The sequence below is a fragment of the Elephantulus edwardii genome, unplaced genomic scaffold (assembly GCF_000299155.1).
Source record: "Elephantulus edwardii isolate Elephantulus edwardi_28Jun2011 unplaced genomic scaffold, EleEdw1.0 scaffold00035, whole genome shotgun sequence".
Classification (NCBI taxonomy): domain Eukaryota; kingdom Metazoa; phylum Chordata; class Mammalia; order Macroscelidea; family Macroscelididae; genus Elephantulus; species Elephantulus edwardii.
This window is the reverse complement of record NW_006399785.1, coordinates 12,127,791-12,144,471: the sequence shown is the minus strand read 5'-3', so window position 1 is coordinate 12,144,471 and position 16,681 is coordinate 12,127,791. Positions and strand designations below refer to the sequence as shown.

The following is a 16,681-nucleotide window of genomic DNA, read 5'->3' as shown; positions in this document are numbered from 1 at the left end:
TATATATGTGTGTGTATGTATATATATTTTAAATTTTATTCTAATTTATTTAAACCGTGGTCTTTTAAATTACTTGCTATTCTATGAAAGTTGGAAAATGACTAAAGATGACAGAAGTAGGATTGACTTTTTTGAGTTGTGGTGTTGGATAAGAGTACTGAACATCCCAAAGACTTAAAAAAAACCACCAATAGATATGTGTTGAGGAAAGTGCAAATGGCTTGCTCTTTAGAAATAAGACTGTGGAGCTTTCTCCCATATACTCTGGACATGTTGTTAGGAAGCGCTATTATTTGGAAAAGGACATCATGTTTAGAAAGAGAGGAAGATTTCCAGGGAGGAGGTTTGACACAATGACTGTCACAACGGTCTCAAGAGTGTCAGAGATGATGAGGATGGCACAGAATGAGGTCAGGTTCACACTCGTTGTTCATAGGGCCACTGTGAGTGATAGCTGACTTTCAGGCATCCATCCACCCACAAGAAGAAGCAATCATCCTGAATTCGTAAATGAGCGCACAACATGGATACAACCAGGATCAATGATGCTGAGTGATGAGTTACTACCTGTCTGGTTTCTCGCCAAGGAGCCCTGGCGCGTTAGTGTTGTGTTTATGACTATTGGAGACCCCCAGATGCCCTTCAGATTTACAGCCTCAGAAGTCCGGGTGAGCAGGCATTGACTCCATGGTCCAGGTGCTGGTGTTTGGTTTTACTGTCTAGTTAATGATTCTCCCTCCTATGTCTTTCTATGTCTCTAAATGATTGAGCTCTGGATTCTTTACTTTAAATTTGGGATTGGGAGACCAGCTCCAAGAATCCAGTTCTCTACTTTCCAGAAACTGTGAGGTCTGGGTGGTCAAGCATTTTGCGAAGCGTTCAGAGGTTCGATTCTGCCCTTTGGCTCCAGGAAAGTTTCGCCAATTGTTTCCAGTAAGACTGTTAGTGCTGATGGTGTGCACCATCTAACTGCAACCCTGCAGGTTGTCAGAGCCAGTAAATCTCACAGGAGGAGATTGTCCATCTTCCTCCTGTGGCGCAACCGGTAGATGTGAACCTTGAGCCTTTGGGTTGGGAGCACAGCTCCTTACCGCAAAGCCACCACAGCCCTCTTCCTTTATGACAGCCAAGAAAATCTAACAGAGCGGTTCTACACTGACACAGGATATGATGATCTCTCTGAACGGCCCGAGCGAGTGAAAATGAAAGCATGTGGGGGCTGGAAATCAGACGCTGGGCATCCAGAGCTCAGAGCACACGGCCTGTGCAGAGCACCACTTCTGGGCATAGGTCAGTGGTTCATGAATCCAGTGCAAGGTTGCAGAGACAGTTGGTCGAGGGGGACAGAGATTAGCTGGCAGCACGCACAGACAGTTAAGGGAGATGGAGCATCAGGATCAGGCTGCTCCGGAGAGAGCACAAGAGGAAAGGTGAGTGTTTGTTGAAGTTTTTTCCCCAGTAAATCCTTATTGGTTTAATTGGCCTGTAAACCCTTCTTGGCCCAGCAAGCCAGGGGACTTTCAAGGAGGGGCTGTGGGCAGAGAAAAGGCGAGTGAAAGTTGACACCGAGCCCTCTCAGAACCCCGCTAACTCTCAGTTCTTTTCCTGCCCAGCTTGACCCCCTTGCGCTCCATGGATCCGGAGACTTCTCCCAGGAGGAGCCCTCGGCGCCTGATCTGGCTGCTCTGCTTCTGCGCCCTGATGGCTCTGGTTGTGGTGGTGGCGGTGACAGTTTTCCTGCTGGTCCGTCCATCCGAGCCCTTGCAGTGGGGGGGCCCAGGCACCACCGCTCACATCTCGGAGATCGCCCTGGGGCGATGCTACAGCTACACGCAGCTGTTGAGGTCAGAGCTGCGGTAAGTGGGGCGCACGGTTTGGGGGGCGTCCGGTGTGGCTGAGATCCTTGCACGGGGCAGAGAGCTGACTGCCCACACCGACGCCTCGGGTGTTTGGGCTCAGCTGACAGCCGGAGGGACACCAATGGTGCTGGGTTTAAAATTCCGCGCGCGCCCTGCGGAGGCAGCTGGTGTTGGCACCAAGTGCGTCCTGGGAGAGGGTGCTGCGCTCTAGCCTGGCCCGCTCGGCTGGTGGCCGCTGGCAGAGACGCCCCCCTACAGAGACAGGGGCCCCACAGCGAGGAGGGAAGTCCTTTAAAGGCGCCAACGTCGCCGGGCGCGTAGGCTTTTTCTGACAGCGAAAGTGACACCTGATTCAGTGCCCGGAGAATCCAAGATCTGGCAGGAGGGAGTTGCAAGAGGGAGACTTTAGGTCTTAATGCAAAGTGGCGATTCTTAAAACGCATGTGGCGAATGAACTCATGAAACACCAACACCAAACAGACCTCAAACGTGAACAAGGCCTAAACCGTTACGCACAGCCGCTGGCGGGGTGCTCCTTTCTCAACCCGGGGCAAGTTCTTCACTATGAAGGGTTGGAAACCCTTCTCACATCGGCTGATGGAAATTCTCAAGAAGTTTCTTTGTGCCCTTTCCCAGCTGCCAACCGCCACTTCCTCTTCCTCCAAAAAGATGCCCCGCAGTGGATTCAGACTTAGGGCGACCTCATGTGCTGCAGAGTCGAACTGCGCTCCCGAGGGCGTTCAGCGCGGGAGGAGGGAATTCTTGGGTGGCTAGGAAGACAGGTGGTTTCAAAAGGGTCACACCGTCAAAAACCCCATGGAGCCAGCACGTTAGGCTGTGAGGATCCAGTGGTAACGAATAGAAATCTTTAAAGGCAGTAAGTTATCAGGCCTTTCTCTTTTTAAAATTATTATTATTATTATTATTATTATTACTTTTAATGAAAATTTAGAGACTTTGGGTTTCCAGTCATTCATTGTTGCACTTTTCTCCCTGCCCAGCCCTCCCCACCAACTCCTTGTTATACATTCCCTCCCCCAAGTCCATTCCTTCATTCTGTATTCCTGTCATGACAATAATACCCAATCATATATCCCTTTTAAACAGTTCTCTCCCTCATCTGTTTCAGTGCAGCCTTTCTTGCTCGCCACTAGGTGACATCAGACTGCTAACTTCTGCTTGATGGGACACTGAAAACTATGCCACTGGGGACTTTCCTTCCCCCAAGGGAACCAATTTTTGTTGTTTTGGTGTTTGTTTGTTTTTTTTAAATTCTATTTCCAGGAATTATTTTTTACCTCTTTTGAAGTTATTTGACAAGTAGTTGTTGTTATGTGTCCTGAGTCCTTTGCAACTCATAGCAACCCTATTTACAATGGCTCTGAACCTTGCCCTATCCTGAGCCAGTTTCAGTTTCTGACCCTTTTGACCCTAATAATCCCATTATTGTGTCTATTCATCTCATCCAGGATCAACCTCTCTTGTGCTGTCATTCAATCCTTCCAAGCATGATGTCCTTCTCCAGAGACTGGTCCTTCTTCACAACATGCCCAATGTATATCAGAAAGACCTTCAAAATCAAATTGGTTTCACTATCTCCAGGACAATCATGTCTATTCTCTCAGCATTCCATGGTAGGTTCACTACTCTTCTACACAGCCATAACCCAAAGGCATCAATTCTTCTATCATCTTTATTCATTGTCCAGCTCTCTGAGGCATAGCAAGTAATTGCAAAGGCCATGTCTTAGACCAGACACACCTTAGTCTCTAGACTGACATCGTTGCTCTTTTGCACTCTGGAGAAGTCTCTGACAGCATATTTTCCTAATATAATTTATCGTTCAGTTTCCTGACTACTGGTGTCAAGAGTATTGGTTGTGGAGCCGGGCAAACTGAGATTGCTAACAATCTCAATCTCTTCCCCATCTATTATGGTGCTGCAATTGGTCCAGTGGTTAGAATCTTTGTTTTCTTGATGTTGCGTTTCAATCCATAGTGAAGACTGCAGTCCTTGACCTTCGGTTACCAGTGTTTCAAGTCCTCTCCAGTTTTGACAAGCAAGGTTGTGTCATCTGCGTAATGTCTTCCTCCAATCCGGATGCCACATTTCTCCTCATGAAATTGAGCCTCCTGAATGATCTGTTCAGTTTACAGGTTGAAAGGTATGGAGACAGGACACATTCATGACACACTCCTTTTCTGATTTTGAACCAGGCAGTGTTTGCTCGCTCTGTCCTGATGACTGCTTCTCTTTATCCAGGTATAGGCTTCGCTTGAGCACAATCAGGCACAATTTTTTATGATCCACACAAGTGCTTTTTTTTTAAAAAAATATGTTTTTCTTTTCTACAGGTTTACTTATAAAGTTAGTATACATTGTTTTTCACATCGGATCTTCCCCATTTCCTTACCACACCCCTCTCACCACCCATCAAATTGTGCCACCCTATGATTACCACCCTGCCTGCCTATCTTCATCCCTCTGCCGTCCCCCCACCCCTTAGATCCGCATACACGTTTTACTAGTTAACTATTTCTACAATAATGGTCTTATACAGTATTTGTCCTTACAGACCTGAGTTAGTTCACTTAGCATAATGCTCTCCAGTCCCTCCCAAGTTAGGTAGTGATTTACAAAATCATTGCTCCTATGTGATGCATAGTATTCCATCATGTGAATATGCCATATTTTCTAAGTCCATTTAATTGTGGTTGGACATTGGGCTGTTTCCGTGTTCTTGCTATGGTAAATTATGCTGTTATGAACATTAGTGTACAAGTCTCTGTTTGTACCTCAGTTCTCATTTCCTTGGGGTATATTCCAAGCAGTGGAATAGCTGGGTCTCATGAAATGTCTATGTTCAGCTTTTTGAGGAAATGCCAAACTGCCTTCCTAGACAAATGCCTTTGCACAGCCAATGAAAGACAGACATTCCTCTGGTCGAGCTGAGAATAGGGCTGGCAAAGGGGAGGGAAGCTGTCCTTTCACACCTGTGCTGAGGATTAACAAGTCCACCTCTAAAATGCCCCCACTTTTGCCAGATCAGAGATCAGAAGGCTCTGGACTCAGAGTGCCCTCTTGGGTGGTTTAGCAGGTAGACAGACTTCTGGGTTTGACTGCAGTTTGCTCAGGGTGGATAATAGACCCAAGAGGTCCATTACGTGGTTGGTTTATAGAGAAGGGCATCTTCCTTGAAAGACAAAAGACGAGGAAGTGGAGAGTTCCTTCCTGGGCAGCCAGTGACATAAACCAGTTACAACAGGAAGACCCAGCCTCACTCTCTCGGGGTGTGTTAGGAGGGGCCAGTCCTTAGACAAAGAACATCATCAGCTTGGAACGGTGGAGGGTCAGAGAAGGTGGGGAAGAACCTCAACCAGATAGACTGCCGTGGTGACTGCTGCACTGGGCTCGAGTGTGTCGGAGATGGTTAGGAGGACACAGGGGATGACAGGGTTCAGGTCTGTAGGTCACAGTGCCGCTATGAGTTGTGGTAACTCAGTGTCACCTAATGACAACAAGGCAAGGTTTACACAGGGAGAGAGCCAATCTTGGCGGTTTGATAAGAATGAGAAGGGACAGACAGGGCAGTAAAAAAAAAAAAAGCGCCATAAATTAACCATGTGATCAATGAGAATTAATGTTATAAACCAGTCTGTGAATGATTATGTGAAAAATCAATATGATGTGTAAACGTTGACTCAGATAAACAAAATGAATAGAAAGCATGCGATGACAAGACACAACAGTCTCACATTTGCTTTGCCGCGTGCTTGCATGTAATTAATAATGTGACTTTACCAAAGAAGCGCACATGAGAATGTTATAGTAAGATGACAGTAGAATGGGATTGCTTTTTCTAGCTTCATCGTTTCAAACAGAATTTCGTAAACTACAGTCTGAAGAAGCCTTGCCCATCTTGATACTTACATTTGGGGCAGGAATAGAGCGGCGTCAAAGGGTTTCCACAGGAGAAACCTTTATAGACATCAACTGCATCTCCCACTAAGAATCTAAGAGGATTTGAACTGCTGAACGTTGGGTTAGCAATCAAGCACTTGATCACTGCACCCTCAGGGTTCGTTCCAAGAAACTAGCTGGCATTTTGCTTTTTGGTCTGTTGGTCTGAGAAGCCAGGGGTTCGAATCCACTGGCTGCTGCTTTCACAGTAGATCGAGGGGCGACGTCCTCAAATAAAGGCTTCCAAACCAGTGGAGACTTGTGATTGGGTGGGACGGACTTGACAGCAGTGGGGCTTTTCTACATCCTTGGTGTTGTTGTCGTGTTCTGTGGAGTTGGAACCGACACACAGCTGATCCTCCAACGGGATTTCAGAGGTAGTAAGTGCACAGGAGAGCATCGTCCATCCTCCCAAGGAGCAGCTGGTGGATTTGAACTGTGTGCTATTGGGATTGCAGTGCATATTACAACTGAGTTTTCTGTTTTCAAAGCCCACGTGTTGCAAACTTGAGCTGCTTTCCTTCCTAGGACTTTCCAGGCCTGTGATATTTAAAAAAAAAAAAAAAAGAAATTGCCAGGCCTTTCTGCCAAGATGCCTGTGAGTGGTTCAAACTGCTGGCCTTTCTGTTAGAAGCTGAGGGTACTTACCAACATGCTCCACTCAGGAACTTCTATTTGTCCTTGGTGATGCAGGGGTTAAACACTTGACTACCCAACTGAGTGTGGAAACTACAGAACAATATCATTGATTTCACATGCAAGCAAGATTCTACTGAAGATTATCCAAAAACGACTGGAACAGCACATTAGCAGAGAACTGCCAGAAGTCCAGGCTGGGTTTAGAAGGGGTCGTGGTACTAGAGATATTGTAGCTGATGTTAGATGGATCTTAGATGAAAGCAGGGAATACCAGAAGAATGTCTATCTGTGTTTCATTGATTATGCAAAGGCATTTGACTGTGTGGATCATAACAAACTGTGGCTGACTGTGAGAAGAATGGCAATCCCAGAACATTTAATCGTGCTAATGCGAAACCTATACTTGGACCAAGAGGCAGTTGTCAGAACAGAGCAGGGCAATACTGCATGGTTCAAAATTGGGAAGGGTGTACGGCAGGGATGTGTCCTATCTCCATACCTTTTCAACCTGTATGCAGAGCAGATAATCCGAGAGGCTGGGCTCTATGAGGAGAAGCGTGCATTAGGATTGGTGGAAGATCTATCAACAATCTGCGTTATGCAGATGACACAACCCTGCTTGCTGAAACTGAGGAGGACCTCATGCACTTACTGCAGAGGGTCAAGGACTGCAGCCTTCAGTATGGACTGAGGCTCAATGTCAAGAAAACAGAGTCTTATCACCGGACCAATCGGTAGTAGCATCAGGATGGATGGCGAAGAGATTGAGATTGTTCACAGCTTCAGTTTGCTCGGCTCCATGGTCAACACTCTTGGCACCAGCAGCCAGGAAATAAAACGAACATATTGCGATGAGAAAGTCTGCTGTTAGGGACCTCTCTAAAGTACTCAAGAGGAACGATGTCTGTCTGGAGACTAAGGTGCGCCTGATACAGGCCATGGTCTTTGCAATCACTTGTTATGCATCAGAGAGTTGGACAATGACTAGGGAGGATAGAAGGAGAATTGACACCTTTGAGCTGTGGTGCTGGAGAAGAGTATTGAATGTACCATGGACTGCCAAGAAAACAAAGAGATCCATCCTGGAGAGGGTTAAACCAGGCTACTCCTTGTAGGCAAGGATTCTGGGGCTTTGTCTGACATACTTTGGACATGTTGTAAGGAGAGACAGCTCCTTGGAGAGAGACATCATGCTTGGTAGGGTAGAGGGACAGCGCAGGAGGGGAAGACCCTCTATGAGGTGGATTGATTCAGTGACTGGGGTAATCGGGATGGGTGTGTCAGAGACAGTGCGATTGGCACAGGACAGAGCGGAGTTTAGGACTGTTGTACATAGGGTCGCTATGATTCGCACGTGACTCGATGGCACATAACAACAACAACAACAACAAGATGATTGGTCATAAGCGTTTGAAACCCCAGCTGCTACTTACCAAAGTAGTTGGTCTTGTGGACCAACTGAACCGCAGACCTTTTGTTTAGCATCTGGATGCACAAAACCCTACACCACCAGAAGGTCTTTAGAATGTACTTAGCACACATTTAATATAACTACATGAAAGATGAATACACCAGTATACTAAAAAGAAAACAAAACCATAATATATCCCCAAATACTACCAATGATTGATTGTAAGGAACATAAGTTGATGTCCTAAAAGTTCTAGAGACTAAAAGCCCACATCAAGGGTTCAGTTGCGTTGATGCTGGCATTTTCCTAAGCATTCTTGGTTCTTTGGCTTGTAGGGAATCCTCAGATGACATCTGTCTCCTTCTGTACACCTCTCTCTCTTTCAACAGAACTGAGTAGGTGTAGGGTCCACCTTAAACTATTACTGTTGTTGTTAGGTGTCTCAAGATGACTAGGACTCATAGCAACCTGTGAACAATGATGATGAACTTTGCTCTATCTTGTTCCATCCTCATCAACTAGGATATGCTTGAGCCCATTGTTTCAGTATGCATCAGTCCATTTGAGTGAGGTCTTCCTCTCTTCGCCAACACCCTCACTTTTCCAAGTATAATGTCCCTTTCCAAAGACTGGCTCCTTCTAGCAATGTGCCCAAAGGGTGCAAGACAAAGTTTCACCATCCTTGCCTTTAAGGAGAACCCTGGCTACACTTTCCTCAAGACATGTAGACTTGTCCTTTTGGCAGTCCACGGGATAGACATTACTGTTCTCCAAGACTACAGTTCAAAGGCATTGATTCTTCTTCTGTCGTCATTAAACTAGAATGTCTTGGGATTATTATTATTATTATTATTTTTTTTTTTTACATTGGGATGCAATCCCTATTGAAGGCTGTGTGTTTCTTGATCTTCCGTAGCAAGTGTCTCAAGTGCTCTTCACTTCCCACAAGCAAGGTTGTATCACCTGCGTAACACAGGTTGTTGATGAGTCTATTCCATCCTGAGGCCACATTCCTCTTCATAGAGTCCAACTTCTCAAATAATCTTCTCAGTGCACATAATGATTTCATACTGTACAATATTCTCTCGCTCTGTTCAGACAGCACCTTCTCAATCTAGGTATGTTTCATAGATTATGGAATTCCCATTTCTTTTCAATGTTAGCCATAGTTTGTTATGGTCCACATGGTCAAATGCCTCTACATAGTCAATAAAACACAAATTGACATTCTTCTGGTATTCTCTGCTTTCAGCCAGAATTCATCTGACATCTGTAGTTATATTCTTGGTGTCTTGACCTCTTCTAAAACCAGTTTGGACTTCTGGCAGTTCTCTGATTACGTCCTGTTTTTGTAGTTTTTGGATGATCATCAGCAATGTTTTGCTTGCATGTGAAATGAATTGCTTTGATAATTTCCACCTTCTGTTACATCTCCTTTCTTGGGAATGAGAACAAATATGGATGTCTTCCAGTCAGTTGGTCTAGGTAGCTGTCTTCCAAATTTCCTAGCACAGACTGATGAGCACGTCCAGTGCTGCAACTGCTACTTGAAACATTGGTATCCCATTGATTCCTGGGGCCTTATATTTTGCCAACACCTTCGGTGCAGCTTGAACTTCTTCCTTCATTACCATTGGCTCTTGATCCTATAAACGTCTGGAAATATTTCAGTGTCGACCAACTCTTTTTGGTACAGTTATTCTGTGTATTCCCAAAGGGCTCAAGCGTGTCAGGAATGATAAAGGTTGCAGTCTTCAATATGAATTACATTGTAACATCAGGAAAATAAAAATTCTAGCCACTAGCCAATATGCAACATCATGATAGATAGAAGATTGAAGCTTTCAATGATTTCATCTTACTTGGATCTATAATCAGAACCCTTGATACCAGCAGTCTGGAGATCAGGAGATAAATAACATTAGGAAAATCTGCTATTAGGGAATTCTCCAACATCCTGAAGAGTGATGATGTCAGTTTAAAGACTGAGATGTGCCTGATGTAAGACATAGTATTTCCAGCCACTTGCTATGCATCTGAGAGCTAGACCATGAATAAGCAGGACAGAAGACAAATTTGAGCTGCGGTGTTGAAGAAGAGTACTGAATATCCTATGGACAGCCGAGAGAAGGAACAGATATGTCTTGGGAACATATTGCAGCCAGAGTGTTCCTTGAAGATAAAGACGGCAAAGCTTCGTCTGTACTTTGGGCATGTTGTGAGGAAGGGCCATTCCTTGGAAAAGGATATTGTGCTTGGAAAGTTATGGAGTCAGCGATAGAAAAGAAGACCCTTAATGAGATGGGTTGACACAGCGACTGCAGCAGCGGACTCAAGCGGATCGCAGATGATGAGAACGGCCCAGGATAGGCTAGGTTTCACCTCTGTTCTCCATAGGGACACTATGTTGTACTCAACTTGACAGCACCAAACAGCGATTTACCTAGAGTCATAATCTGTACATTTCACGTTCCAAATATGAGTGAATGTTTTGCTGCACTTTCCTGCATTATGTGAGTGCTTTCTAACCTGAGGGACTCAACTTTAACCCTATATCCGACAACGTTCTTCCGTTATTCACAGGATAGGTGAAAGCTTAGCTATGAATCCATCTAGAGAATGGTCAGTATTATCCTGGAATCTTTCTTTTTTCCCCCCCTATAATTATATTTTATTAATTTTCATAAACATTTACAGAGATTTTGGGTTTCCATTCATTCATTGTTGCACTATTCTCTCTACCCTCCTCCCAGTTTGTTCTTATCCAAATGCCACAGTGCTTGTCAAAGCCAGTTCTGATTAATCTTTGTCAGTGTGTCCTTTGCCATTCCCTATCACTCCTCCCTGAGAGAGACTTCACCCTGATTCATAAGGAAAAGGGGATGGCGTATTCTCTTAGCTACTTCCTGCTGAAAAGGGACGCTGTGGGTTTCAGGGTGAAGATCTTCTCTCACTACTCTAAAGGGCCCCTTTGGCAGTAGGAAACACATAGACTATTATGGAGATTGATTTTGGAATTTAGATGCACTCTTATTGATTGTGCTTGGCCGTACATGTTCATATCCTTGAAGATGTATCATGGGGGTGTTGCAACCTAGAAGACACAAATTTGACTAACACGTTAAAAGTACATGAGTCAAAAATTATGGAAAAGTAAAAGAAAAGATTCTTTCATTGTTTTACAAACCCTCCCCCAGGTCCCCTCCACCATGTAGCCCTCGCTCTAGACTCCTGTGATGACAGAAATACCTAGTTATATATCTCTTTTAAACAGTTTTCTCCCTCCTCTGTTTCAGTGCAGTATACATTATTGAACCCATCTTACTCAGTCTCTCCCCAACCCCAAGGACAGTCCCATTCTACAACAGTGGCATCATGTAATATTTGTCCTTTTGTGACTGGGATATTTCACTCAGCATAAATGTTCTCCAGAGTCAACCATTTTGAATAATATTGCATGAGTTCCTTGTTTTTTAATGCAGCATAGTATTCCATTGTGCGAATATACCACAGCTTCTCTAGCCATTCGTTTGTTGATGGGCACTTAGGTTGTTTCCAACTCCTTGCTATTGTGAACAAAGCTGCAATAAACATGGGTGTGCATATATCTGCTTGGATGTCAGCTATGGTCTCTTCAGGGTATATTCCCAGTAGTGGAATTGCTGGGTCAAATGGTATCTCTATTTGCAACTTTTTGAGAAAGTGCCATACTGCTTTCCACAGGGGTTGCACCAATTTACACTCCCACCAACAGTGAATCAGGGTTCCAGTTTCTCCACAACCTCGCCAGCATTTGTTGCTTGCTGTTCTGTTAAATTTTGCTATTTTGACTGGAATCTTTCTTAATCCAGAAGCTCCACTGAAACCTACCGGCCCTGGTGACCCTGCTAATATTTGAAATGCCAGTCGTCTAGTTTTCAGCTTTACAGCAATATGGATGCCACCATCACAAGTGGTCAGTTAAACATACCACATAGGTACAGTCAAAGGACACGACCCTGACACACATTTTTCCAGGTTTCACACCATATCGTATCCTCACGCTTCAGGGTCTTTGTACAGGTTTTGAAGGAGTGCATTTAAGTGCTCTGGAACTCTCTCTCTCAATGTTATCTGTAACTTATTATGACCCACACAACTGAATGACTTGCCTGGTCAATAAAACACAAGCATACAGACAGGCAGAATGAAGCTGGCAAGAAGCCAAGGCCGGCTCCTGGTTCTAGAAGCTGCTTAGTCTTTCAAGGAGCAGAATGTGTAGATAAGGTCCTTCGAGGTTCAAATCACAAAACCAGCACAAATCTATAGTACGAGAAGGTAGAATGCTATTTTGAACGTGGAGTACAACTCTCAGATTAACTTAGATCTTGGTTTATCAATGATTCTCACCTGACATCTCATCTGTCCCACACCCCAGATGTGTGTGCCTGAGTTTGCTTTAGCATGTTTATAACCCAAGAGTGATTAGATAGAAGTTTTCCTCGGAAGTTGTATGCCTTTCTTTATGAGCATTAAAAAGCCTTCTTCCAAACAAGATCACAAACATAGATAAAAGAGCCAGGGTTTCAACATAAATTTGGGGCAATACAATTAATAACGTTCCCTCAATGAATTTTTCAATGCCATTATTACCAAATTAAGAAATTTCTATTTACAACATATAGACTTTCAATGTTTTTATTATAGAAGTTGTTGAGAAATCTTTTTTAAAAAATGTTTTTATTAATTATTTCTTTAATGGAACATACTATATTTTTTACAGCATATTATTTCCATTTCCCCTCAATCATTCATTGTTGCACATTTTCCTCCTTGCCCACCCCTCTCTTCTAGTTTGTTTTTCTCTTTGAAGAAAAAAAAATTGTTTTCATTGTTATACAATCTCCCTCCCCCCCAATATCTGTCCACAGTCCACTTTAATATGCATTTCTTTTTCTGTAATTTTGCCATGAAAATAATAACTAATCCTCTCTTTTAAACAGTTCTTTCCCTCACCTGTTTCAGTACAGTATACAATATTTATCCCCTTTTTTCTTAGGTTCCCCCCAACCCCGATGTCAGTCCTGTTTTACAACAGTGGCACTGTGCAGTATTTGTCCTTACTGTGAGATATTTCACTCAGTATTCAGGTTCACCCACTTTGTATAATAATTCAGGAGTTCCTTGTTTTTCAGTGCTGCATAGCATTCTGTTGTGTGAAAGTTCCACAACTTCTCTATCCATTTGTTTGTTGTCGGACACTTGGGTTCTTTCCAGCTCTTTGCTACTGTGAACAAAGCCGCAGTAAACATGGGTGTGCATATATCTCCTTGGGTGGCAGTTATGGTTTCTTTAGGGTATATTCCCAGTAGTGGAATTTCTGGGTCAAATGGTTTTTCTATTTGCAATTTTTTTTAAAAAAGCGTCATACTGCCTTGCATAGTGGTTACACCATTTAACACTCCCACCAACAATGAATAAGAGTTCCAATTTCTCCACTTCGCCAGCATTTGCTGTTTGCTGCTCTGTTGAATTTTGCTATTCTTACTGGGGTGAGATGATATATCTCATAGTTGTTTTGATTTGCATCTCTCTTAGAGCTAGGGATTTTGAACATTTCTTCATGTGTTTGTTGGCCATCTGAATGCCTTCTTTGGTGAAGTGTCTCTTCATATCCTGTGCCCATTTTTCACTTGGGTTGTTTATCTTGTTGTGTGGATATTTCATTACAGATTATAGAAGTTTCTTTATCTGCTTCACATATTCTTATTCCTAGATTGCACATTTCTACTTTGTAAAAGTTCTTACCTACCTAAGCTCATATTCTGTCAGGATTTTGTAAGTGTGAGCAGGTAGGTACTGAGCCTTGTTTCTCTTTATGAAGCTCGTTTCTGGTTGTAGAGTTGAACCAAGAGCCTTCTATCAGCATAGTTCTACACAGGTCACACTGAGCTTTCTCCTTGGAGGACCATTCGTAGGAGCTCCCTCGACCAGAGTGGCTTTGACATTTACCCCCAAGACGTGTGTCCAAGGTTCACCAAAGTCTATGCAGATGGTTGGTCATGACAACTGTTAGGTCTTTGCACTGTACGTAAGGCCAAGAACTCAAGGAAGCTACCAGAGAATGAAAAGAAGCTAAAGAAACGTTATTAAGGGGTCTCCTGGGCGAGGTTTCCTGGTCTGCAGAGAGAGAAACAGGCAGAGGAACAGATCAGGGAAATAACCCCCCCTAAAGTGGATTAGGGCAGATTTTATAGTATGGGGTCTTTAGAAAGGGACATTCCATTGTGGTTTAGCCAGATGAGTGGTCTTCTAGGGAGGGAAGGGAGGAACACTCCATGGTAGTCGAGGCTATTCACTCCCTTTGTTGACATGTTGTTATTCCTTGAATCCCTTGTTCTCCCTTTGACCTTGGTTCTGGTCTGACAACATCTCTAAACACTATGGGAGAGGAGCTGTGTCCAAGCAGTGGGGCAAAAGTGTAGGACTGGAGCAAAGCCTGCAGGCGGAAATGCAGGCAGCACCTAGGGCAGCTGGGACAGTGTCGACACCTTGTTGGTGCTGGTTTAGCTCCACAGTCTCTCATGCTCATGGATGATGGTGGCAGACACTGATGAGAGCTCTAGACTGCAGGCTTCCAGGCAAGCACTGAAGGGCAGAAGACAGTTCTTAGAGATCTCCTCTCGCCCCTGAACCCTGAGTTGAAGCCTTTATTTATTCATCTGGCCTCCCTTATCTATTTAGCAGCTTTAAACATATAGATATAGGAAGAGAGATATAGATCTAGATAAATAGTGATATATAAACATAGATATGTTGTTGCTGTTAAGTGCCTTCAAGGCATAGGCGACTCATATAGGATTTCCAGAAGCAAGCTATTATTATGGAAGTGGATGCCTCTCCTGCTTCCAAGCTTGTTTTAATCGGGGAGCTCCATCAAACACTGTCCACCATGGGTAACCATTATTGCATTTGACACATCAATGTCACAGTGTTCAGCTTCACAGCAACCAGAAGTTACATCCCTATGGCAAATCGACACACCAGGGCTATGTGACCTAGAAGAACATTTGACTAAAAACAATTAAAAAAACCAAACATAGATACAGCTAGATAGATAGAGATAGATTAAATATATGTATAGATTATTAGATATAGAGAAAGATACAGGTAGAGAGACATATAGATATATTTTTTTAACTTAAATTTTATAAATAATAATGTTTTCACTTAATCATGCATAGACATTTTTCTAATATTTATAGGATTATGATAGATTAATATAATGAATTAATTGCAGTGTATGGTCAACCCCTTATTGTATATTGTTTTCCCCTTCACCCAACTCAATTATTCATTAATTTTTACTCTTCTCTCCCTCCATTCTCATCCCTGGAAATGATCTAAGAATGATTCCATCTATATGTAAATCTTACTTTTTTATCGTAGTGGTCTTATAGTATAATTGTGCTATAAGACCACTACGATAAAAAAGTAAGATTTACAAACTGTGCTTTTGTGACCGACTTAGATCACTCAGCACAATTTCCTCTGGATTCATCCATGTTGTGCAGTGTTTCACGCATTCTTTCTTATTCTTTAGTGTGTGATTTTTCATTTTGTGAATGCATCGTAGTTTCTCTAATCATTAGTCTGTTGTTGATCACTTGAGTTGTCTCCAACTCTTTCCTTTTGTAAATAATGCTGCAATGAACGTGGATGTACATACGTCTTTTCTTGACTAAGCTCTTAGTTATTTGGTAGATGCTCCAAGTAGTATGATTGTTAGAATTAGGTACTTGAGGCAAAACTGGGTGGCGAGAATATTAGGACCTTTTCCAACAAGATAAGGGAGGTAGAAGCTCATGCCTGGTTAACAAAACCTCAGCTCTGACATTCTTGAGAAGACTCCCTCCCCTCAAGCAACCCAATTAGGGTTTTAGGCCCAAGAGTGACATCAAAGAACAAAGGACTAGAATAAGAACTGTCCACCATATTTTGAAGTCACCATAATAACTTCTTTTTTACTGAGGTCAAATTGTATAAATGGCTTCCTCATCTAGGCGTGCCTTGGCGCTGGAGTCTGAACCAAAGAGAAGTTGTTTAGACTCCAGCCCCAAGGCACACCTAGATGAGGAAGCCATTTATACAATTTGACCTTAGTAACACACTGAACCCTCCATTCTTTTCAGGGAAGAATGGCCCTTCCCTTTGTGATATACATTTTCTAATAAATTTTCATCTTCCTCTTCACTTCAGCCTCATCCCCGTTCTTCCAGGTCTTGTGTTTTAATAAGGCCTTGTCCTATACTCTTAGCCTAGCAGTCTAACAAGGCCTCGCCCTACATGGGGATTATTCAGAGAAGACCAGCAACAGACCTTCTAAGGGCTTCCTCTCTGCTGTATCCTAAAGTCAGCTCTCCCAAGGGCCCCTGAAACTGCCGTACACTGCACTATTTCAGGGGCTCAGGCACTGTCCCTCCAGTCTCTCCCATCTGGCTTAATTCTTTTGCTGAGTGAGGGGAGTGAACACAGGGTGTTGACCCCACAGTAGCAGGATTGCAGAGTCAAATGGTATTTCCATTCCCAACTTTGCTTAATGTATTACTTGACATATTATAATAGTTTAGTAAACGCATCATCCTTGATGAACACAAACATAAATAGTGGAGACAACGAAAGAAGAGGCTTCGTCAATCTTATTTTGGTTTTTTTTTCCCGTCTCATTTTTTTAAAATTAATTTAGTTTGTTTATTTTTCATTTCAATGAACATCTACAGAGATTTTGGAATTCCATTCATTCATTGTTGCACCCTTCTCCCTGCACAAACCC

General features: G+C 43.2%; 1 protein-coding gene across 1 annotated transcript in view; it reads left to right on the top strand.

Annotated features, from left to right (window-relative positions):
- The first annotated feature begins 1,383 nt into the window (after positions 1 to 1,383).
- CD38 (CD38 molecule) overlaps positions 1,384 to 16,681 on the top strand; it is a 67,922-nt gene continuing 52,624 nt past the window's right edge. Inside the window, exons 1-2 of the mRNA XM_006884537.1 lie at positions 1,384 to 1,430; positions 1,614 to 1,856. Coding sequence (XP_006884599.1) covers positions 1,384 to 1,430; positions 1,614 to 1,856 — 290 coding nt within the window. The remainder of the gene's footprint in view (positions 1,431 to 1,613; positions 1,857 to 16,681) is intronic.